This window comes from Ceratosolen solmsi, unplaced genomic scaffold (genome assembly GCF_000503995.2).
Source record: "Ceratosolen solmsi marchali unplaced genomic scaffold, CerSol_1.0 scaffold10, whole genome shotgun sequence".
Taxonomy (NCBI): Eukaryota; Metazoa; Arthropoda; class Insecta; order Hymenoptera; family Agaonidae; genus Ceratosolen; species Ceratosolen solmsi.
In genome coordinates, this window is record NW_011948412.1 from 26,830,832 (window position 1) to 26,849,834 (window position 19,003).

The 19,003-nt window shown below is 23.4% G+C and overlaps 1 protein-coding gene across 1 annotated transcript in view; it reads right to left on the reverse strand.

Annotated features, from left to right (window-relative positions):
- LOC105363763 (dystrophin, isoform B-like) overlaps nt 1–19,003 on the reverse strand; it is a 75,266-nt gene that overhangs the window by 26,408 nt on the left and 29,855 nt on the right. The window contains 3 exon segments of the mRNA XM_011501535.1: nt 289–412; nt 1,957–2,101; nt 6,691–6,863. Coding sequence (XP_011499837.1) covers nt 289–412; nt 1,957–2,101; nt 6,691–6,863 — 442 coding nt within the window.

Genomic DNA, 19,003 nt, shown 5'->3' on the forward strand with positions numbered 1-19,003 from the left:
AATTATTGATATATATTGTTTATATATATATGTTTTTAACCACATTAAATATTAATAATATTATTAATTATATGTGAAGTAATTGTCCATGTACAAGTAAATTGAAAATTTTTAAATAGTTAGTAAATCTTAAACAAATTACATGAAATGAAATGTATAGCTTGAACTGTAACGAGTAAAAGTAAATCAATGAAAATTAAATTCAATTTAAATTGTATCTAAAATGTAGACACATGTTGAGCATTTATTTTCGTTTCGTGTAATATTATAGCTGTCCAGAGAACTTACTTTCTGTGTCTGAAGTATCTGATAAAGCCAGCTCATTTGAAATATACTGTTGACCGCTAAGCAAACTGTTTTCGACAAGTGGTCTCTTGTCTTCCAGTTGTCTCCTAAATCCTCGATAATCATCCTGAGAACAATACATAATACGTTTTGTTTTCAAAATATTATTTCAAATAATAGTATGAGATGTTAAAATAATAAGGATATTAAGTTTATAGTATGCATAGAATAAATTAATTATTATATACAAAATATTAATTTACACATCTATAATGTTTCATCCGAAATAATAGAATGAATATTTATTAATTATTGAAATTTAAATTAATAGAAATAATATATTCATACAGGAATATCATATTCCAAGATACAAAGTAATAATAATTTAAAAATATGGGTTGTAGTATTAAGATAAGACTCTTTTAAATAGTTAATTTTATAGATAATTTTAAATACAAATTAAAAAATTAATTTTTCATTTATATCCTTGTATAAATTATGTATATTTTTAAAATTGCTTTAAAACAATTTTAAACAGTTAATACGTTAATATATTTCATTAAATTTTGTTTTTACGATTGAATTTTTTAATCGGAAACAAATTGCAACACTATTCAAATGTCTTCTTATATTTTTCAAATTAAATGTTTTTCTTGTGATACATATCAATAAGAAATGAAATGTTAATATGTGGAAATACAATTTAATCATGGTCCGAGTTCATTTCTGCGCAATCCTTATCATTTATTTTATTTATTTAGTTATTATTGATGAAGTTTTTTTATTTAAATAATAAAGTTTTTGATTCTTCATTAATATTTCTAAACGGTCATATCAATTCAAAGGACAACTACGGGATTACTAATGCACAATTTATTATAAAACGTATAGGTGATATTTATATTAATTTCAATTAATATGACAGAAAATAGCTATATTAGATTTATTCCATTGATGTAACTGAATGTAATTTTACGACGCGAATGTGTGGAAGGCTTGCCACTAAAGCAATTCAATAATTTCTGTCAAAGAACAAAAAATTTTCACTAAAATTTAATTTTGATAAAATTGAATAAATATTTTCTTTATGTTATTGAAATCTTTTTGGATTGAAATTTAAACGGATTTGTATTACAAAAAATTTTTATTATAATTTTCCATTATCTAAATCAATAGAAAAATCAGTAAGTAGCATTATTTGTTTTTCCTACTTGGGCATATCTATCGTAATAAATTGTTTTTAATTAAATTTATTTGTTGTTGAAAATTAACCATCAAAAGAAGTATATTAAAATAAATCATATTCAAAATTAAATTTAACGAAAATTAATTAGAATTGAAAATAAATAAATATGAGGGAAATTCGCTGAATCATATTATTTATTTATAATTCAATACAGAAATCCAATAAAAACAAGTAAAAATATATAAAACCGATGTAATATTCTCTTTTATCGTTAACGTTTACACACATTTCATATTTGTTCTTATGTGCAAGTTTTTCAGAGGTTTTAGGACATGAAGAATAAGAATAACTAATTTTTTTTTATATATAAACATTTGCATATATATATATATATATATATATATATGCAATATCGTACATCTATGTATACCAGTTTTGTACATATATCTTGCAGACTTGCAGACGGGATTAGGAACAATATGTACCTGCTGTTTCTGAAGGGCTCCAATATCACCGCAGACTGGACCCAGGCCAGACAATTCAGTATCCTTTCGTATTACCCATTCGATAAGTTCGCGTAAGGACAGCAAAAGCGCATTCCAATGTTCGGTATTACTTTCTAGGCGATTCCTATAACGATATCGAGCATTTAATTTTGATAGTTACTGGATATTACAAATGGTGGAATATTGCTTCATTTGGAAAGAAAGGAGAGTAACTGGAGATAATCTGAGTGGTCTGTTATATTTTACCATTATAAAATATAGTTTAATATTATTAGAAATGGATTTTTACAATTACAAGTATCAAACAAGCGCTATAACAAATTTATAAATGTATATATATTTATTACATTGATAAGATATATAATTCATGGATATTTATAACGATGTGTCCTAATATTTATAAATATTAATTATTATTTAATCCTATTGATCGCATTAAATAAAAAGTGTCATTAAATATGCTTTTTATTTATACAGCTCCACTTAGTTTATTTCTTATCATTTCGAGTATATCCATAACTGAAGAAATGTTCAATTTTGTATTTTAATATATTTAGAATTTATTTTAATATTTCATACTATCAGGAATGTAGTGAAGTACAACAATATTAAGACTACGTAAAATATAAAATTACATAAGTCCACAAAGTAACATTTTTAGATAATAAATTGTTATATGAATATTCTGTAAATAAATATAAAATTTATAAAATGTAATTGTTATAATTTTTTATTAATTTGTAGTATTTAAAGGAATAAATAGAAAACTAATGTGTAACAGAAAAATTATTGCTAATGGAAAAATATTTAATACAATGACAGAAATCGAAAAATATTTTTATTTTATGTTTATAATATATATGAATTGTAGATTAAAATTGAAGAAAGTTAATAATATTAAAATTACTTATTGTAAATTCTATTTAATTCAATTCAAATTATAGTATATTAATAATATAAGGACGTGAAATCAATAAATTTATATATCTAATAACGATATATTTAATCTACGATTAAATGTTTTTAAACATATACTTAAATATATATTAAGGTTAAAGTATACAAGAGCTTTTGTTTAATTTATGATAATATAGAAAATAATTTATGGCTGTATAACATTACTGATTGTATGTACACATTTGAAATTCTGAAAAAATATGGAGTCAATAAACACAAGTATCGTTTTTATGATCTAATGACGGTGATAATTTATGGAACAAAAGGTACATTACTATATATCGATCTATGAATTACTAAAATATTAAAATTTTAAATTATTTTATTTGTTTATTAATATAATTTATAATTACTAATGACTAAGTTTCTTTGAAATAGTTAAGATTTAATCTATTTTAATATTAATAGTCATAATAGAAATATTCTTTCTTAAAGTTTATATAAAACATCTTAATTATTCCTATCAGATTATGAATCTTAAATAAATCTTAGAATTTATATTAGTATTTATGGAATATTTAAAAATAATTATTTTTCTCTATAAACATTTAATTTTTCTAAAAAAAATTATTAATATCGGACCTGGAACTTGAATTATAATAATATTTATCAGGTGTAATTTTATTTTGTTTAATGTTTACATTTATTTAAATATTTATCTAATAAGAATTAAATAATTAATGGCATTTTCTTTGTTAAGAAAATGGAAATTTTAATTAAATTTTATGATAAAATAATTTTTTTGTCCTCTTTTTCATTAGTTTTTATGTAGAATATGAGAATACATTGAAACATTTTGTTAAATAAATTTAAAAGTATTAGAAAAATACATAATAATGCTGTATAGAATTAGACTAAAAACTTCCAGGTGTTCGGTGGGAGGATTGCAGCAAGTGGAAGGGTTAGCGTATTTATTCAACAATTAATACAGTTGCGTGTCTTACTGTTTTTTTCCTTTATTTACAGATTACACAATGAATATGATTCTAAGATGATGTTGAGAATCTGCGAGATCTTGCAGTTAGGTGGTAATGATCACGTGGCGTTAGCATGCACTATATGCAGGGGTAGGAGGTTGTAAATCTTCTGATCCTTGACCTAGTGCGCTTGATAGTAAATGGTTAAACTGAAAGTAAGAGGTCGTAAATCTCTAGTACTTTTTTGTATAATGCCAGTGACGGCTGGCGCGCTCGCGCCTCAAAAATGCCCTTGTAGTCGGTATTTTGTTCGTACACCTTCAACCGTTCGCGAGAGCTTTGCGATCATATAATGCCTATCTCGGCGGGTGCCACTCGTACCTTCAATGCCTTCGTGCTTTCAATAATGCCGAACGTGGCTGGCGCGTAAGTGCATTCAATAAATGGTTTCTCTATTAATTGATTTCACGAAAATTTTATTCGTCTTACCTAATTCTGTGATGATCGCGCAGGTGTTACACTTCTTATTTCCTGAACTTTTTTGGAACGCATTAGCACTCTTGACTGCTTGAACTATAGCGCACTTAAAACAGGTAAATGTATTGGTTTCCCTGTATTTGGTTTACTAACTTATTGTTGCTGAGTCTGGCTAAATACGTACGTATAATGAGTAAAACTGACTGTTTATTATATAGCGTAATATGGTTGCTTTATAGAGTGATAACTGATAACTAATTGATTGAGAAATTTACCGTGAGCCTACAAGCCTGAACAGGAAAACTGAACAACAGGAAAACTGAAGGATTGATGTTTACTGCGTAAGTTCACTGCACGAGTTTTTCAATGCGAAAGAGCTAGGCTCGTCGCCTGCTTGCCTTATATATCCACGCGGCTGCTTACTTAGCCAGCAACAAAGCATCGTTGTTGCAGCGCTGGAATCTTATATGAGGCGCAGATAGAAAACTCTAGAAGTTTCGAGAATTCTAAGAAAAAACAAGGCCAGAGAAATTTGGAAAATTCAAAGTGATGTTATTACTTCAAGACTATAAACATTTTAGGACAATAGAAACCAAAACAAAACAAGTGCACGAAAAATTCTCGTCCCTAGTGTTTACAGAAAATTGAGAGCACAGAGATTAGCGATGCCGATGTCACGGTCTTGGAAGTTGCTTCAATCCCAAACAAATACAATATAATAATAAATATTCATGTTTTAACATTTTTATTTTTTGAAAAATCGAAAAAATTGCACAAAAAGATGTTTACGTAAAATATTCGATGGTATAAAACAAAACAAATAAGGACTATAATATTCCAGTGAAATAACAAGTATAATAGGAAAAGTTATATGTAAATTATTTTTTCACATGCCCCTTATACTTAAGAGTGCTTCATACATGTATGCAAGCGTATTCAAACCAAAAATTCTTATGATATTTACTAATATTTGCTATGAATATTGTACAAAACTTTACTGGGACAGTGGGACTAAACTGGGTCCTGTACACATGTTTTTCGAATTTTTGTATCGACTGTATTCCATTTTTCAACTATTTATCTTTTTTTGAAAAATATTTTACAACTTTAGATATAATTTTGTTTGGATGTCTTTAGAACATATCGTAATTTACTATCTTATACTTCAAGCCTCTGCACCGTATTGAAGAACTTGTTTTATTATTACTTCGTTATTCTTTACTACATTTTTTGTCTTTATTTTCATTCTAACATACGCAATTATTCCATCTTCATCAAATGAATCGTATTCAGCCATGCTTTATATCAATATTTTTGAAAAATATATTACTCTCAAGATAGCATGCATCATTACAAGATATAGCTAAGAATGTATATGAAATACAAACAACTTAGTAAATTAATCAACAAGGATTTGACATTGGGTATTCATTTTTATATTAAACTTTTTAAAAAATTTAACAATGAAATTGTGTAATAAATACAAGAATAAAATCTTCTTGAATATTTATACATAGGGCAGAAATATAATAATCTATATAATTTATTTTTATGCCAGTAAAGCGATAAAGTATTTAATGAAAGAAAAAAATAAGAACAAATAAGAAAAAAGTTCTTGGTTAAATATCATTGATGCATTTATAAAAGCATTAAGGATTTATTATTATGATTATCTCCATTGAAACAGATTCATTTATAACATTATGAAATAATAATTTAAATAATAATTTCAATTAATTAAATTATAATTATATATTTGAACATTCCAAAAATCTAATTGGGCTTTATTGATAATATTTTTATTCAATTATAAAACTAATATTTACTTTCCGTATTTTAAATATTTTCCGAAAAATGATTAAATTATTTAAATAAATGATTGTAAAAACGGTTTATATAATTGACTAGTTAAATTCTGAAATATTATAAATAAACACGAAACAGTAAATGACAAATAAATTACAAAAATTAGTCAAAAATACCTTGACTAGCATATTTGTCACTGGGGAATAATAAAACCAAAGTAATGTTTTGAATAATTGTTTGAAACTTAAATTCAAATACAAAGAAAATAAAAAATTAAAGATGGGACTAATAACAATATCCTTATTGAAAAAGCACTGAAAATATAAAAGTTTAAATTGTTATTACATTTTACAATATTTAAAATTTGCTCTTTATATAGAAAAAAAAATATATTATTCTATGCGGGACTGATGTATTGCAATAAATTTACCTAACTTTTAGTAACTCAAATGAAAATAAAATTAATCAATCGACTACCTCAATTTTATTCAGTTTGATATAGATATATTAATGGTGGAATGCGTTTTTTTGTACAAATGAAAAATATAATGCTTACCTAATAGCCATGCTTTTTGCCTTCAAATGATGCCATCGCTGATTCATTTCATCAAGGCGTCTCTGGAGCATTACTGCATCATCCTGACTAGCAAGAGAGCTCAAAAGTTTTCGTCCGGTACCGTTAAGTGACGAATATACATCATGATGTGTTTCAATTTCCAACTGAAGATCCTGAAAGAAATGATTCTATATGCAAAAGTTGATGATTTTAATTACAGTTTTATACATTTTTTTGTAAAAAAAAAAAAACCAAATACACATTATAAAAATGTAGGATTAATAAATAAAGTAATAGGTAAAAATTAATACTTCCTTAAATAATAAAATTATACATTATTAATACCGTACACAAATATTTAATTTTAATATCTAAATGTCAGATTTCAAATAAGTTGTTTTACTGAACTAGTGAAAATTATAAATTCAATAAGCGTATTTCATTCGTACGTATTTTTTATTATAAATATAGATAAATATGATTAATATTGTAAAATATAAATTTTTAATTGTATATATGTAGACGTTAGTTCAATTACTTTTTTACTTTTTAAGCATCTCTCTTTTATTATATGTATATACATGCATTTATGCGTGTGTGTCTACTAGCTAGTAATCTAGAACACGAAACTTAAAACTTTGTGTATGGGTTTTATAAAGTAATATTATAAAAATATTTTAATCTTTGAAGCTTTATTATTTCATTTTTCCAGAATTATTTTATATACTTTTGTAATTGTATTTTAATTTTTATATATACATAATGTAATACAAACATGTATTATATTCGAAGTAATAGCATCATCTTGAATTATTAAATAGTAATAAAATGAAAATGAACATAACACATTTTGTAATACAGGTTAAAATTAGTTTTAAATTGTAATTTAATTGATTTGCGGAAATGAAGTATATTGTTATTCAAATTTTAGCTATGTAATAAAAAAAATATGTATATATAGAGAGAGAAAGAGAGAGAGAGAGAGAGAGAGAGAGAGAGAGAGAGAGAGAGAGGGAGAGAGAGAGAGAGAGCAGTTGAATGAACTGTGAATGCAAATGTGTATATTAGCGTATGAAAATCAATTATAAATAATTATATAATAATTAATTGTTCAATCAATCACTACTACAGGTAACACATATATTCTATAAGTACATTCAGAATGTGTTTTTTTGCTTTATTAAATTCTTCATTTTTATCCGATTTCAACTATTTATTTTGTCCACATGATTGAACCGATGAATTTATTGTTCTTGTTTCATATTCAATAATTCATATTCTTGTTTCATATTCAATATATGATCTTGAATTGAATGCCTATTTTTGTTAAAACAAAGTCTATTAAATATTTTTATTACATTTTTTTAATTAATTTATTATAAATATGGCGTCAAAAGTTATGAAATTTGTTTCTGTCAAATAATAAATATATAATGTATTTTATACTTCCATGCAAACAAAATGCATGCCTTATATTTCTTTCAATTAATTATAGTACATAATAAATAATAAAATAAATATTTGAGTATGATTATAAACATTATTTATTGTAACCCTGCAACAGAATTTATAAAATGATATTAAATATTTTTATTCTATTAATTTACCATTTAGTAATTACTTTATATTTAATAACTTTACTACAATAATATTTTGAATTATATTTATTAATTCATTTGCATGATATAAATCATATAGATTAATAGTATTGTTGAATTGTTTTATTATAATTTTTATTTTAAGATCCATAATGTAAATTTATAAATATTTCTCAATTGTACATTACACATAATTAAATATTAAATTAATTATATATCTCATACAAATTTTTTACGAAACATAAATTATATACATAATTATATATACATATCATTATATACATGTTTAAATATATGTAATTAAGAGTAGTTTATGTATGAACTGATATATTTATGAATAATTTTTTATATAAAATTAATTATATTTTCAATAAAATTTAATTAAAAATATTACGTATAATTGTTGAATCTACTATTATTTCGAAAAGTAGCTCTGTTTCATTATATTTGATTATTTTTACATTTAATTTTTTATATTATAAACAATTTAAAAAATTTTGATAAATTACATGTCGAATTTCTTTTATGTAAAATAAAAATTAATTAATTTAAAGAATACAGCAAATAAATTTCATAAAAATTTAGAAGCATGTAATAAAAAAAGGATACAAAAAACAAAATAAATCAAATGAATAGTAATGCCCAGTCAACACGAGTTCTTATTTTTATAAAATTTTATGCAGGATATGTTGAAATAATATTTTTTAATCAATAGTATTATTGTTAAATTTATTGTATTTAACTATTCTAAATATTATTTATAATCATTGAAAAATCTCACAGTAAAAAATGTGTTAATTATTAAGTTCAGATGTAATTTTAAGGATATAAAGATTTTACTAACAGATTAAGGTTATATTCGTATATGTTCAATACTTGTCTAAAATTGGAAAAATAGTAAGTTATAAATAATTAACTCTTTGAATAATAACGAATAATATAATTAAGAATTTTCCAGTTTTACTTATACTTTGATAAAAGTAAAATTCTTTTTTATTTCTATTTAAATATTATAAGTAGATAATTGTTTGTTAACAATGAAATGATAAACATTTATTATCGGTGTTTTATTCTGATTATTTATTATGTATAATATTTAATATATAATTAAATATTAAATATTTCTATAAATATTATATCATAAAAATAAAAAGTGAAATAAAAATGAATTATTTGCATTATATATAAAAGAATTTTATTAAGAATTATACAATAACAATATTACAATATCTTATAGTTTTCAAACTATTTATAGTATCTATACTTTTTACATACAATGAATTAATAAAATTAAAAAAAGACTGTAATATTCATAATAGAATCATATATTTATTTCTATAAAATTTATAATGTTATTATCTTTCATTAAAATAAAAAAAAATTTATTTGTAATTATATTATTATTTTATATCGTTAAACTCGATTACTTAAATAGCCTTAACTATCTTCAATATATTATAAAAAAATAGGATACACTATAAAAATATTGTTCATACACACACACAGACGTACGTACATATATATATATATATATATATACACATATATATAGTATATATATATTATATTATATATATTATATTATTATTATATTAATATTATATTATATTATATTACTATTATATATATATACTATTATATATGCTATTATACATTAGACATTATATACGATTATAGACTACTTGAACATAGGCTACTTGAATCAGGTAGGAAGTGCAGGTTCAGGAGCTTTCACTAGCATCTAAATGCTAGTATGTGTCAAAGGAAGAATGATGATGGCGCTTGAGTAAAGTCATCTTAAATTAAGTATCTGTGATTTAGTTAAATTATGTTCTCTAAATTTTTATTCGCTTTGCCACTAAAGCGATATTTTATTTTAAATCGAAAACTTACATTTAAGTTACTTAAATTTAAATTTTTTATATGTTAGATAAAGTATACCATTGACTATTTACATAAATCCTAATAATTTAAGTTATTATCAATAGTATTATATTTTTGGTGACTACATATTTTGATTTTTCGTGGCACAACCAATTGATTTTGTACAAAAAAATATTATTTATTAATATTAATCTAATAAAATTACTTGTTGAAAATTTTTATTGCAATTATTGTGTATAATTTTTTAAAATTCTTTATAATTTACATAATGAAACGAATATTGACACTTATACATGTTATTAAATATCTTATTTAATTCTTTATTAAGACATGTAACGACTTGCACAATATTTCATATTCAAATAAAATAAAATAAAATAGAGTTTGTATAATAGCAATAAAATAGCAATAAAATAAATATTGCTAATATTTATAAAGAATTCTGATTTTATTTGTATAATTCGACACTCCACTTACAAAAAATAACGATACATATAAAAAAATTTGCATATATATTTGGTGTACAAATAACAGAAAATGTCCTTTACTTAATATTTTCAATACAAATTTTTGACAAGATTTGTTATTTCTGGAATCAATAGATAATATGTATTAAAAATAAAAAAACTTTTTAGAATTGCTAAAAAACTGTTTATATTGTTCAGATAAGTCGGAAATCAATTATCGAAAATTATAAAGTGAAATAATACTTTATCGTCGTATAATTTGGTTATTTCACTAAATAAAAACTTCGTTATTTCAAGAAAATAGTTAAAATATTAATATGCGCAATAAATAAATGTCTGCTAATAATATATGTTGGTAAAAATGTTATTACATAAAACTTTTTGTAATAGTATTATTATTCAAATAAGTTAGTTCAAATTAGTACGCAACTTCAGTTACTTGATTTTATAATTAATATTTTGATAAATTATTTTCAAATTATTATAAAATATATTTATTTTCCCGATTTCATAGGTATGCAATCGCATAAAGTTTTAGTAATCACATAATTCCAATTATATTATATTAATAACAACATTTTATAAAGATTATATCAAATATATTAAAAATCATTTTTTTATTATTTATTCATAATAATTTATGTCATATTTTTTAATATTCAAATTTACTCCACAATAACTAGTAATATTTTATGACTTTAAAATAATAAAAAATACGGTGAAAGATTAAAAGAAATTATTAAAAATAAAATATTTAGAGTATTTCTTTGGATGTTATTTTTAACCGAAATTCTTTTATTTGAGTATTTATAATCTAATTATTACAAGATTATAAAGAATCTTATAATATTAAAAATATTATAGTATATTCTTTTTTATAGATTTTAGATGTCATGTTCTCTTTTTTTAATTTAAGATGCGTAATTCACATTTTTACTTCCTCTTTCACCTACAACTAGTCATGAGAAACGTTTTAAACGCTTAAGGAAGTTAAAAACTTTAAAACAATAAGCTTTATAAATTAATAATTACAATACAATATAATATTTAAATATTTAAAATAAAGAATAATCTTGCAAATGAAAAGATAATAAAGCAGTTCAAAAATAAAGTAATTATAAATGAATGTATATATAAAATTTATGACAAAAGTTTGCTTGATATTAATTTTATAATGTAATAACAATGTAAGATGTGGTCCACAAACAGTAAGTCCACAGACAGAGAAATTTCTATGCAATATAATATACGTAAAGCTACATCATATATGTTATGAAAGCAAAAATGCGCATCAACAGCAAATATTATAACCATGAGAATAGTATTGGTTTACGGAAGAAATCTTCAGAAAATTACCCTATTACTTTTTTCCATTTACGTCATAAAAGTGCTGAAAAGGATTTTTTTCTGTTTATACCTAAGTTACTATTTTTTAGAATTCCTCAATCATATAATTTTAAATGAAATTTAATTAGCTCATATTATTCACATAAGATGTGAATTGTTTTTTCCTCTTCTTTTTCCTCCTGAGACTCTTTCATCATTGGGCGACTAAAAGCATACTTTAAGGAGGAATAAAAATGAAATTCTCTCCTCCCTTTTTCTACTTCTTTTCCTCATTTTCTCCTATATTTGTTTCGCTATGTATTACTTTCTTATTTTATTTAAAGTATAATCCTTATCCTTGATGTTTATTCAGTTTTCATAACTTTTTTCTCTCTTGTTCTTAACTTACCAAAAATAACACGTTTTTCAAATTCTCTTAATTATATAAAATTATATCTTACAATATTGTAGTTTTTGTTTTAAACAGAAAATTACTAAACTTTTTATATATAATCTTTTGTTTTAAAATATCATTTTATTATAAATATATAAAAATCAAAATATTATGTAGAATAGTTATTGTAAATTACAAATTTGATTAATATAGAAATGTAATCATTACTTTCTTATATAATATTTGTAAGACAATTTAGATTATTAAATAAATAGTTATACAATAAAATACAATAATAAAATTAAAATAAGAAATTATTGTGAAATTATAGATGTAATTTACAAGTTATCTTCTTACATATATATAACAATCATCTAAAACATAAAATGTAACATAAATTGCTTACATTTAGCGATATTTAAATATATATATATATTAATGTATTGCAAAATTTTAATCGTGAATTAAGAATAACTTTGTTTTTCAAATGTATCAAGTATTATGTGTCTATGATAAAGTATTTAATAAAATATAAATGATTATCCACGCGTTATTCACATTTATTACAAAAGATAATATGATTTACCTTATAATAAATATTTAAAATAATTGTATAATATTTAATTAACAATATTTTCTCGTATGAAATTTAAAGTTTTAATTTACATTTTCAATTAAATTTTACAACGATAATAATTAATAATTATAAAAAAGTCAAATATATATTTTTGTTGATTTATAATACCAATAATAAAACCCAATAATAAAATTTGGGTCTGGATATGTTTCGATCACAATTTTTATGCTATTAGTCGTAATAAATTTCCATGCTTATATAAGCTTATATTAATACATACTTTTTAAAAGTTCTTTTCTGGTCCTGTAAAGAAGATTCTCATTAATCCAGTTAAGATCTTTTTATATGTTCTTTTTAACACCTTCTATTTAGCCTCAAACTAAAAATAATATCAATATAAATTTTTTGGAAGCGATATTGATATATTGTTCCTTTGATACTGTCGATGCTATCCATTTTTTGATAGAAAATTATATTTTATATTTTAAGACAATATTAAAATGAATTCAATAATTTTTGATAGAATTTTTGGTTCAATAATTTTATAAATTTATAAAATTTATGAAATCAATAGGAGTGACAATGTAGAGATATTTTATATATTTGTTTATATTATAAATACAATAAAAATCAGTAAATATAAGCATTGTAATGTCATGCATAATTTTTAATTTAATATTTTTTTAATTATGTTTTAATTCATAGAATTATTAAAAAATCTAAAAAGGTAATGTTCTTTACTAACGGACATACAGATAGATTTAATTGAATATAATAAAGTTAGATATTTATCAGCCTAAAAAATAAATTTTATGTAAAAAGTAGATTAATTACATTGAATACATAAGTTTATCTAATAAAATTTACTATATATATAGAATAAATTATAATATTAAACAATAATTCCAAAATGAATAAATTGAAATGTCAATAACAACAATAATGTGATTGCACATTTTAAACAACTATTTTTCTAGTGTTTCTTAATAAAAACATTTGTAACTAATTATGTTATCTAGTATTTGTTAAAAAAAGAAAGTAGCAATTTTATCCGAATACTGTAATTGTTGATGTATTAAATTTTAACTTTTTACATTTTTTTCGATACTTTTATTAATGCTTTAAAAATGTATATATTACTATTGAGATTAAGTTGGATAATAAAGAGAAAAAGACATTTTAAATGAAACGAAAATGCTCTTGACATGCATATAGCTGATTTCGATTTGATTTCTTTAAAATGTTTAAAGTAGACCTAAAGTAATTTAAAGTACACTATGTTCTTTTGTTATATTGAAATTGAAGGGCGTGAATATAAAAATGAATACGAATGTAGCATTAAATAAATGCAGGTATCAATAATAGTAAATCGATACAAACAGTATTTCAATAATGAAGTATTTTACAAGTTTAGAAAAAAAATTTTTGTTTCTATTGTATTAGGATATTTATTTTTTGCACTTTTTGGGATAATTTTTTTTATATCTACCATTAGCCAATTTTATTCTTGAATCAATATCGATTTTATTATAAAACACACACACACACACAATGTGTTATAGTATTACAACTGTAATAGTATTTTTGCCACTATATTTTATTACTATAATAATGCAAACATAGTATTTTAGCATTTAAAAAATTCTTATATAAATATTGAAAAAAATGTAAAATAGAATAATCGATTCGTTATTTCATTTTATTTATAACTATTTCTTTAAATTATTACATTTTATTTCTAAATTATGTATACAGTAAATTATATAAAACTAAATTTAATATATATAAAAGTAAAATGAATAAAGTATGGTTAATATAGAATTAGTATATTAATATAAGGCGATAAAAAGTAATCACATATTTGTCTCTATTTTTATCTACTGACCTTAGTAAATTTATCCTGTGCAACAAAAATTTCAATAAAAACTGAAAGTTTGTTGTTGTTAGTTTTGAAATATACTTGTAGAGGTTGTAACCGATGTTGCAGTTTTCTTACTTTTTGTGAAAATACCTGTATTACTGGTATTATTACTTGAAATACGTAAATGAGTACATCCAAGAAATATTGGATTGCCATTAGGTGAGACTCTGCAAGTAAAAGGTCTGAAAGGCAAACCATGAAAGGTAGAACTTGATTTGGGTGTCGTAACCCTTAATAAAGCCTGAGCCGATAGTAAAGATAAACGTCGACCTATGCTTTGATTTTCAGATTGAATATTTTTTAGTTGAAGAGATGCTGATTTTGATAGTAACTGATAATCACTCGAAATTGAAGGTAAAGTACAATAACCCAAATCTGAATGTGAAGTATCTGTAAGTGGAGATATAAAATTATCTTGTAGAGTAGAAGCTATATTAGCAGGTCATGATTTCAAAGATATACTAGAAGTCCAAGTATTGAAATTTTCAGAATTTATTAGTTCACTTAAAATAGATTCTTGGCTACGACTCGACTGAGTTTTGATACGGTAAAGTTGAAGCATAGGTCTCATGTATCACGAGTTGATGGAATATATCAAAGGTATACAATTGAATTGAGTCGTCTCGCATAAGAATTATTATATTTGTGGATTCCGGCAATTCAATTTTGAGTTATAATTTTACCTAAGGCGATTTAGGATACCGATATAGCGGGGAAGATGATGATGAGCATATATTTAATAAAGATATTGTCTTGATACTACGTAACTTATGGGATAATTTCTTACAGTATTGAACGTAATAATTCCATTGTGATTGAATAGTGTGATGGAATAAAACAGTGTTGTAATCGAAATTAGATTTGCAGGTACAGTCGTCTCGTATTTCTGTTGGTGATATTGAAACTCTAATAGATGAATACTTTTGAATTTGTAGTTTTAGACGCTTGTATTTCGATATAGCTATTGCTGTTGCGTTCTGTTTGTTGAATTTGTTAAATTAGTACCAGATATGGTAGTTTATAGTCTGGTAGATGATAAATTATTGTTTACTGATATTGGTTCTTGCTGCGCCAATGTAGTACAAGAACAAATTTCGTGAAGGCAGATATGATTATTTATATAGTTGTACAGTGGTAAGGTATGACGGCAATCCTTCTATGAAATGGTTTGGATAATCCATTAAGAATAAAGCGTATTTTATTGATACAAGATGCGTATATTAACGTTGGACGTTTGTATAAAGGGGAACTTCCACGATGGAGACTTTAAGTAGCTAATTGTATGAATGGAAATGATTGAAGGTTATAGTCGAATTATTGTAAATAATTGCTTATAACTGCAGATTGAATGGTATGGGATGAGATGAGTATGGAATAGGCGCAGGTGGAGACTCGCGTTGATGTTCATATGTTTCCATAAACCAATTTTACATAACTGAGAATGTTGAAGATTTTACTGAATATCTTGATAATACTATTGATAGTGCTAAAAACTAATTCGTTGCTGATAGTATTAGAAAAGACGTTTTATTAGAAAATGTAGTATCATTTAGCTCTACATTTCCCACGGTATGATCTTGCTTTTGTTGTTGTAAAGCATTAGAATTCAAATTACTACGATTAATTAAGCTATCCGAATAAAAAGATGTGTTGGAAGTGCGACTCAGCATTACTTCTGTTTGATTCGTCTATTTGCACTATTCCGAAACAATAATTAGATCGACTTTTTTTTAATTACTGTTTAACTATAGTTCATTAATTTAAAAAGAACAACGATTAATTTTAATTAATTTTTTTCTATTAATTAGTACATATCTGTATTGATTGTTAAATTGTTAAATTTATTCATACAAATATATTACAAATAAAACGAAAGAATTTTAAACTTTTATATTTTTACTGCACTTATTTTAGTATTTTATTTTATTTTTAACGTGTTTATAACTATGGGATCCTGCCTGGTTTTGTAAGGTAATGATTCGAATCTATTTTATATCAAATTATTGTTAAGATATATAATTGTTTCTTACACAATATTTCTTTGTATTTCTTGGAGATACCCGTTATTTTATAATAATTCAATAAATATGATATCATACTTTGATAAATTGTTAGAAAATGAAATAAAAGTCGTATTTTTTCGTTTGTTAAAATCATTCTTTTATTATCCTAGCTTTATTTATTCGTTACTATGCCGAGCAAATTCACTTGAGTTACTTCTAAGAAATTTGAATTCTTGTATAAATGTACTTATGGAATCTTTTCAAAACCTTTCAAGATAAAATAAAACGAAAACATATACCTGAGAAATACGGGGCACGTGTGGCTCACCAGTATTCAAACAGGCCTTCCTTGCTATTGAGAATAGCACTTACACCGACTTATTTTTAATTTTCATTTTGTTTCATTTTGTGTTCATTTATTGTAGTTGTGTGTAAAGTCTATACTTAGCATACATTAATTCTTGTATTTCTTTAAAAATTAACATCTATTTCGATAGCTGAATGATTAAAAATCTATATATGTATAAAATATTAATGATAAATAATTAATAATAAACTAAACAATAAAATAATGCCACTTGAAAGAAACGCCGATATCTTACTCAATGAAACCAATTCACGTGTGTGCTTAAGTTGATCTTTTTCCTTCCTGTGATAACCTTATACTTCAATTTCCATAACAAAATTACATTTGGCACTTATTAAAAATAAAAAAAGTATTATTAAAAAGAACTGCAATATGACATCCGCGATCTGAATCTATCGGAATAATTCCACTATCGTCGATGCTGCAGACCCACAACGTTCTGCCAACAAAACGATTGGGATGATTTACAATTGCTAACGTATCTCGATAAAACAAAAATGACAATAAGAATATTTCGACGAAACGCTAGAGTAACAAAATGATCAGCCATCTCAGGCCTAAGCACAAAACATACGTTGTCAACGGGCCGAGGTAGTATGCCGATTAGAGGTTAGATGGCTTCTAGCATGACTACTATGTACCGGTTCAGAAGAGAATAAAGAATAGAAGCAAAAGATGTACACATCTAAAAATAGTTGCACTAAGAGTATGTATAAAAGGAACAAAAGGATCGAGAGAAGGAAAGTTTCTGCTGGATGTAGTTCGCACGCTTGCGCCGCACTTCTGCGATGAACTGCACGTTACATACGCGTCGATTCTGTATCATCTTGCCTCCCTCATCTTGCTGCGTGAACTACATACAAGGTATTTTCATATAGGAGTAAACATGGACGTACACGCGCATAAACAAACACAATGAGACAAGAAATTTTCTAAAATTCATGCCATTGGTTTATCATAATGCAATTTCATTGTTAGTTTTTAAATTAAGAAAATAACTGGAAATTTATGATTCTACATCATCCATTAATAATATGGAAACATTATGATTAAAAAAGTTGATTCAAACTTTATATTCTAACAAAAATATTTATTAATATCTGTTATTTTAATTATTTATTATTTATGTTGAATAAAGGATTTTTTAAAATATTTTTCAATATAGTTTTTATTAAAAAATTAATGAAAATCATTATTTATTTCTGATATTTGAAGAATAATTTATTTTTTAATTAAATTTTCTTATATTTTATATAACTTAAAATTTAATTTATGTATGATGATTTACTAGAAATATATTTTCATTGTATGTAAAAGATCTATTTTTATTAACTATTGTTGAATATATTATAAATCACTCATAACAATTGTACAATATTGAAAATTGCGTGTGGAAATTTTATAGTATGTTTAAAATTCATAAAATTATAAAATTCGTTATAAAATTCAAATTCATTTATTATTTGAACATAATTAAAATTATATACTAGTTTAATATTTAAATATATGTACATTAAATTTGGTAAGTATTATTTTATATTGATAATGATGCTTTAATTCGTTTAATGATATTGATTGCAAAATATAAATAATAAATTTTATTAAAACATATATATATTTTAAACTTAAGATTTATAATATCTATTAAATTTAAAAAGTATTTCTTGTAACTTCGTAAAGTTAAAAAATTAAATTTAAATGTAGCAAACTTATTAACTTCATTGAACTAGCGTTATATATGTTTAAATATTGATAAATTTATAGCAGAAAATTTTT